This window comes from Prosopis cineraria, unplaced genomic scaffold (genome assembly GCF_029017545.1).
Source record: "Prosopis cineraria cultivar Desert tree isolate PC_DT_omini unplaced genomic scaffold, ASM2901754v1 PC14, whole genome shotgun sequence".
NCBI classification, from domain to species: domain Eukaryota; kingdom Viridiplantae; phylum Streptophyta; class Magnoliopsida; order Fabales; family Fabaceae; genus Prosopis; species Prosopis cineraria.
Genome location: NW_026555345.1, coordinates 17,185,556 through 17,191,415, shown reverse-complemented (window position 1 = coordinate 17,191,415; position 5,860 = coordinate 17,185,556). Strand labels below are relative to the sequence as shown.

General features: G+C 37.7%; 1 protein-coding gene across 4 annotated transcripts; it reads left to right on the top strand.

Annotated features, from left to right (window-relative positions):
- The first annotated feature begins 200 nt into the window (after positions 1–200).
- Positions 201–2,434, top strand: LOC129293285 (multiple organellar RNA editing factor 8, chloroplastic/mitochondrial-like). Of its 4 annotated transcripts, none has more exons than XM_054931161.1 (4): positions 201–292; positions 1,230–1,327; positions 1,431–1,496; positions 1,735–2,434. In XM_054931161.1, exons 2-4 carry the CDS (start codon positions 1,246–1,248, stop codon positions 2,235–2,237), a joined length of 651 nt encoding a protein of 216 aa, XP_054787136.1. In that variant the 5' UTR covers positions 201–292; positions 1,230–1,245; the 3' UTR covers positions 2,238–2,434. The 4 variants fall into 4 exon arrangements, with proteins under 4 accessions (XP_054787136.1, XP_054787132.1, XP_054787134.1 ...); XM_054931157.1 differs by lacking the exon at positions 201–292 and adding an exon at positions 299–770; XM_054931159.1 differs by lacking the exon at positions 201–292 and adding an exon at positions 299–781.
- Positions 2,435–5,860: the final 3,426 nt, after the last annotated feature.

The following is a 5,860-nucleotide window of genomic DNA, read 5'->3' as shown; positions in this document are numbered from 1 at the left end:
CCCAACAACAAGAAGATCTCCAGCCTTCAATTCTTATTTAATGTCTCATATCTCATCACATCAACTCATATTAAAATAATTTAATTTTAAAAAATAATTTTTTCACTTTATTACGCTATGTTTTATATATATTTTTTAGGATAATGAATCATTAATTTAAAAAATGTACGTATAAAAAGTAATGAAATTTGGTGTAAAAAGTTATTGTTTAGGAGAGGATCTGGTTCCGGACTCTGGACGTGCTGAGAAGTTTCAGAGCTTGTCAGGCCTGCATCCTATAAATTTCATTCAGGTTTGCATTGGCATACCCTCCCGAAACTTCGTTAGGGTTTTTATTCTTAAAGGTCAAGCTCAGTCCTTTAGCTCAATCGTAGCCATGGCGACTCAAATCTTCTCTCGGGCCTTCCCTAAATCTCTAACATCGGCTTTCTTCTTTTCTCACTCTCTTTCATCCACCATCACTGTCACTTCATCTGATCTCTCTCCATCACCGCCGCTCTCGCCTTCCTCCACCGCTCCGCCCTCTCGCCGTCGCTTCTGCCGATATCCATCGCCGCTTAGTTGCGCCTCCCTCCTTGCGGACCTTCTCGACCCGTGCGACTTCCTCTTCGCTCAATGATCCCAACCCCAACTGGTCGAACCGGCCACCTAAAGAGACAATCTTGCTTGATGGATGTGATTTTGAGCATTGGCTTGTTGTCATGGAGAAGCCCGAAGGTGATCCCACCAGGGACGAGATCATTGATAAATACATCAAAACTCTTGCTCAGGTGGTGGGCTGGTACTGTCTTCCATAACATCCATCGTCTTACCCTTGCTGTATGACTTATCAGCGGAAGGTTAGGTGATCAATTTCTTTAGGATCTCAAAAAAAATTTTAGTTCTTGACTGTCGGGAGATGCGTTTTATTGAAGTTGGAGGATCGTTTCCTTTGACGTTGTGTTAGCTTAGCTGCGTATTCATTATGGCATACATTTTGTTTTGGCGGCTTAATAGATTACTTCACAATAGAAGAAGCAGCTTTTGCAGGCTATTCATCTACACGTCTACTGTAGTTCTAGCCATGGCTGTACGATCATACTTTAAATGAATGGTTGAGCAGAAGAGGAAGTGAAGCAATTATGTTTTGCTTGTTGCTTTTAGGAAAAATATAGGGAAAATATCCTTTTTCACTACTTATATGAATTCACGTTTTGGCCTAATGAGCAATCAATCGTTCACTCTTTCAGTGAAGAAGAAGCCAGGATGAAGATATATTCAGTTTCAACTAGACACTACTATGCATTTGGAGCCCTTGTGTCTGAAGAGCTTTCGTACAAACTTAAGGGTGACGACAATCCTAAACATTTTGGCTCTCTCTGTTTTTTTTTTTTGTTAAATAAATTTCCGCTAAAATCAAGGGCTTAAACTAATCTTTTTTGAAATTGCAGAATTGTCTAGAGTTCGTTGGGTCCTTCCTGATTCATATTTGGATGTCAAGAACAAAGATTATGGAGGTAAGAACTTTCCCTTTAATTTCAATAATCTTCTGAATATTGTATGATACGTGCATTTCTTCCCGCTCTGGTCAATTTAATAAATCATCAGCATCTCTCAAAAGTTTGTAAGGATCTGCTCTATTTGTATGACGCCTGAAATCCTGCTAGAATGTAATCTATTGCATATATTATATTATTCCTGCTGCGTGACTGCAGTCCGCTCACATCTAGTGGAATCTCCCAATTCCCCCACCAGGTGAACCCTTTATCAACGGGCAAGCTGTTCCATATGATCCCAAGTATCATGAAGAATGGGTAAGGAACAACGCACGAGCAAATGAAAGGAACAGACGCAATCACAGGCCTCGCAATGCTGATAGGTCGAGAAATTTTGGGAGGAGGGAAAATATTGTGAACAGAGATACACAAGGTAGACCTCCCATGCTGAATGCTGGTCCTGGTCCTAACTATCCACGCCACCAAGGCGGATACCCTCCCAACAGCCAGGGTGCATACACACTCATCAACCCAAGCGGATACTCTGCCGGCAATCCGGGCAGCTACCCGGCCAGCAACCCTGGTGGGTACCCGGCCAACAACCAGGGCGGATACAAACCCAACAATATGGGTGGAGGCCCTCCTAGCAGCCAGGGCAACATGCCACCCAGCAATATGGGAGCGATGCTATCAAATCAGAACATGGAAGGGTTTCCACCAAATGGAGGATGGTCAGGTAGAAACAATTGCTACATGAGATGATTGAGGGATATGTTAGTCTTGTGGCCATGTAGATAAGGATGAATTATGTTCAAACAACCTGAGGTGAAGTCATGTGTTGGAAAACTTCTAATTTTTTTTAGTTTTGCCCTTCAATCCAATGAATCGTGAATCTTTATGCTTATGTAATGGAACAACACATGATTTTTTCAGTCAATATTATGGTATCATTTATTTTATCTTTGATGTCTTGATATTGTGTTACTAAGCTAATGTGAATATCTAGCAACTGCTGTGTGTTTGTATTAAATCGGCGACTTTGAAAGCCGAAGAAATTGGCCTCGTTAAATCTTCTGGCATATGTCAAATTGGGGGGGACTATTTGAATTCTGCCCTTTGGTGAAGTTAATATGCAAAATATAGTTAGTTAATCTAGGCAAACAAATTGACTGGTGACATTGAATATTGTACATGAGCCGAGCAAAAATAAGCATCCTTGAGTTCTGTAATAACATGAGGAGATAGTAAGTAGTAGATTGATTGGTGTATATTTATTTATGCGTGTGTATCGTATTGCTTTCGTAGGATACTTTTTAGGGACAATTATAAATGAGGACTTTGCAAATAACTAATATGAATCATAGAATCATGAAATTATGAAATTGAGTTTTAGGACCATTATTCTATTTTGTGATTGTAAAAATAATAATTTAACTAAAATGTCTCTTGTGGCCAAGTTTGACTAACTTTGTAAGCAGTAAATAATTTTTCAACTCAAATGAAGTGATTTTAAATCTCTTTAAATAAAATTTTCAATTCAGTTAAAGTGATTTAAACACTAACAAAGTTTAAGTTCGTTAATTACAAGTATGAGACTAAACATTTTTTCAACTCAGATAAAATGATGTCATAATTTCTTTATGTTGTGTTTGGATGAATGAATTTAATTTGGAATTTGAAATCTTACATTTAAAATTCATGGATTCTAAATTTTTTATTTGGATGATATAAAAAATTTTAAATTATAATATTGAAATCCTCTATTTGAATCTAAAATAAAATTTTAAATTTTAAAATTTATATTTGAATTTAAAAGAAACTTGAAAGATTGATCACAGTTGACAATTCAAATGGTTAACTTCTAACAAGATTAGACAAAAAAACTTGACTGGGACTGTGGCACTGGTGACGATCGGGATAGGACCTTCAACTTCCATCAGGATCAGAATGTTGTGACGACGAGCACGGGACCCCTAGTCGACTTCCACTAGGACCGGCCCTCTAGCGACGACAGGGATCGGATCGTCAAGGACTAAACAGGTGGGGACAACGGGGATCAGACGGCCGACTTCCATTAGGATCGGACTGATGGCGATGATAGTGAATGGATGGCCAACTTCCAACGGCACCGAACTGGACTGACAGTAACCATATTAAAGGTGATGGCAATGGAAGGTGGTTGTCTGGTCCTCGCCCTATGGAAGTTGGACTTTCGGTCCTCATTATTGGCTGTCAGTTTGGTCCCAATGGTAGTCAGTCGTTCGACCTCCGTCATCATTGTTAGTCAGGTCCCTGTGGAAGTCGGTTGTCTGGTCCCCATCGTAGCCATCGGTCCAGTCCTTGTGAAATTCAGTCGTTTGGTCCCCATCGTCCCAGTTAGTTCAATCTCCATTAGTTTGGTTTTGGTGGAAGTCTGTCATCCGGTCCCCTTTAATTAGGTCTTGTCGAAGTCAGGAGTCCGCTCCCCGTCTTCACTGTCGGTCTGGTCCATTTGGAAGTCGAGAGTTTGGTCCCCGTCGTGGCTATCAGTCCGGTCCCGGTCATCATAGTCTGTTTTGTCTGGATGGAAGTTAACTATCCGATCCTCCTCGCTGTCATCAATTCGGTCCCAATAAAAGTCAGGCATTCAATCCCTGTTGTCACAGTCGGTCTAGTCCTGGTTGTCGCAGTCGGTCCAATCCCGGTGGAAGTTTGGCATCCTGTCCCTGTTGTCATAGTCGGTGTGGTTGCGGTAGAAGTCGGGTGTCTGATCCCTGTCGTTGCAATTGGTCTGGTCCTGGTGAAAGTCGGGTGTTTAGTCCCCATCGTTGCATTGCATCCGGTCCCCGTTGTCACAGTTAGTCTGGTCCCATTAGAAGTCGGCCGTCTTCTCTTGGTCAATGGTGGCAACTTGTTTTTGTCAACTTTAGTGGTTCAATCAAATTACCGTTGGCAGGTCAATCAAGCCTTCAAGTATTTTGGTCAAATTACAAAAGAGCTTGAGTTAGGATTTGAAATAATAGGGGTTTAGAAATGATTTTAAATTAAAAAGAAATTAAAGAAGAACTTAGATTTGAATTTGGGTCAAATCCAAATCTATACATTTTTAATTATCTAAATAATGGTTTTGTCTCAAATCCAAATTCATGTATATCTAAACAAAACATTAACTAAATTTTCAGCCAAATTAAAGTGATTTTAGCACGAATTTTGTTTTTTTTTAATGAAATTGCAAGTCTTGTGACCAATTTTGCAAGTTTAGAAATAAAACATTTTTTAACTCAAATAAAGTGATTTCATAACACACTCCAACTATATTGTCAACCCCATTAGTGACAATAAAAAATTTTAAACATACCTTAAATTTTATTGATTATATTATTATAACTAATCATTACATCTCTCTAGCAGATAATGTTCTTTTATATAAATATATATATAGTATGAGGAGTAGACTTTACTAACAATAGAAGTTATTTCTATCGAGGTATGAAAAGTAAAAGGTAGATTTTTTTTTAACAAAGTTGCTACATTACACTTAATTTTCTAATAAACTAAACTTGAAAAAAAAAAATTTGATGCAAAAAATGCATTGATTAAATATTATTAATATACATGAAAAAGGAGTATATCCATGATTTGATAAAAACTAATTTTGTGCCTTTTATAAATGTATTAACTTTTAAAATAACACTGAAATTAAAGATGCACAGTAAAATTTATCAATGTGTAACAAAATATTCATGAATAAAGCAATTTAAGCATATTCATATTAGATTTTGTGCAAAACATAGGCTAAAAAGTCCAATTACAAAGTAGCAGTACTATTATTCATTGTCATAAATAGGGTGTCATATCACAAATTTTATATTTTATATGAATAATAATATTATTGAGATATTATGAAAAATACAAAATATTTAAAAGGAAATTATATTTCTGTGGATGCACAGTAAAAAATGTTGATAGACGATGAGGATGATAAGATGATTATGGTGACGCTGATAATAATACTAAAACAACTATTTTTTCCGGATTCTCAAAGCAAAGCCCTCACCTCCCTTTGCTGTGAGGGTCATACCTCGGCTTCAGTGTTCTCGCGCTTGGCCCTTGACACACTCATCAAAGCCTAGCTGTTAGGGTTGCTGATGACTGATCATATTTGTTTCAGTTCCACTCTTCACGGTCCTTGTTGGGATTTTATTTAGGAACCACGTGTCCATTACATACTTCACTCATGAATTCCTTTACTGTTGACATTATCCAAATAATTTCATTTGTCAGACATTGTGGCATGATTTTCGTTAACCGCTTTTCTTTATTGTTTTTTAGTTGGCGCACGTTTATCATTATAACCATGGCATTATCTCCATGATTTGGTTGTTACAAGTTATGGAGATTATTTA

Coding starts and splice junctions, on each gene's coding strand:
- LOC129293285 (XM_054931157.1), top strand. CDS start 616: ATGATCCCAACCCCAACTGGTCGAACCGGCCACCTAAAGAGACAATCT. Junction 771..1,229: donor ACATCAAAACTCTTGCTCAG/GTGGTGGGCTGG, acceptor TCACTCTTTCAG/TGAAGAAGAAGCCAGGATGA. Junction 1,497..1,734: donor CAAGAACAAAGATTATGGAG/GTAAGAACTTTC, acceptor TTCCCCCACCAG/GTGAACCCTTTATCAACGGG.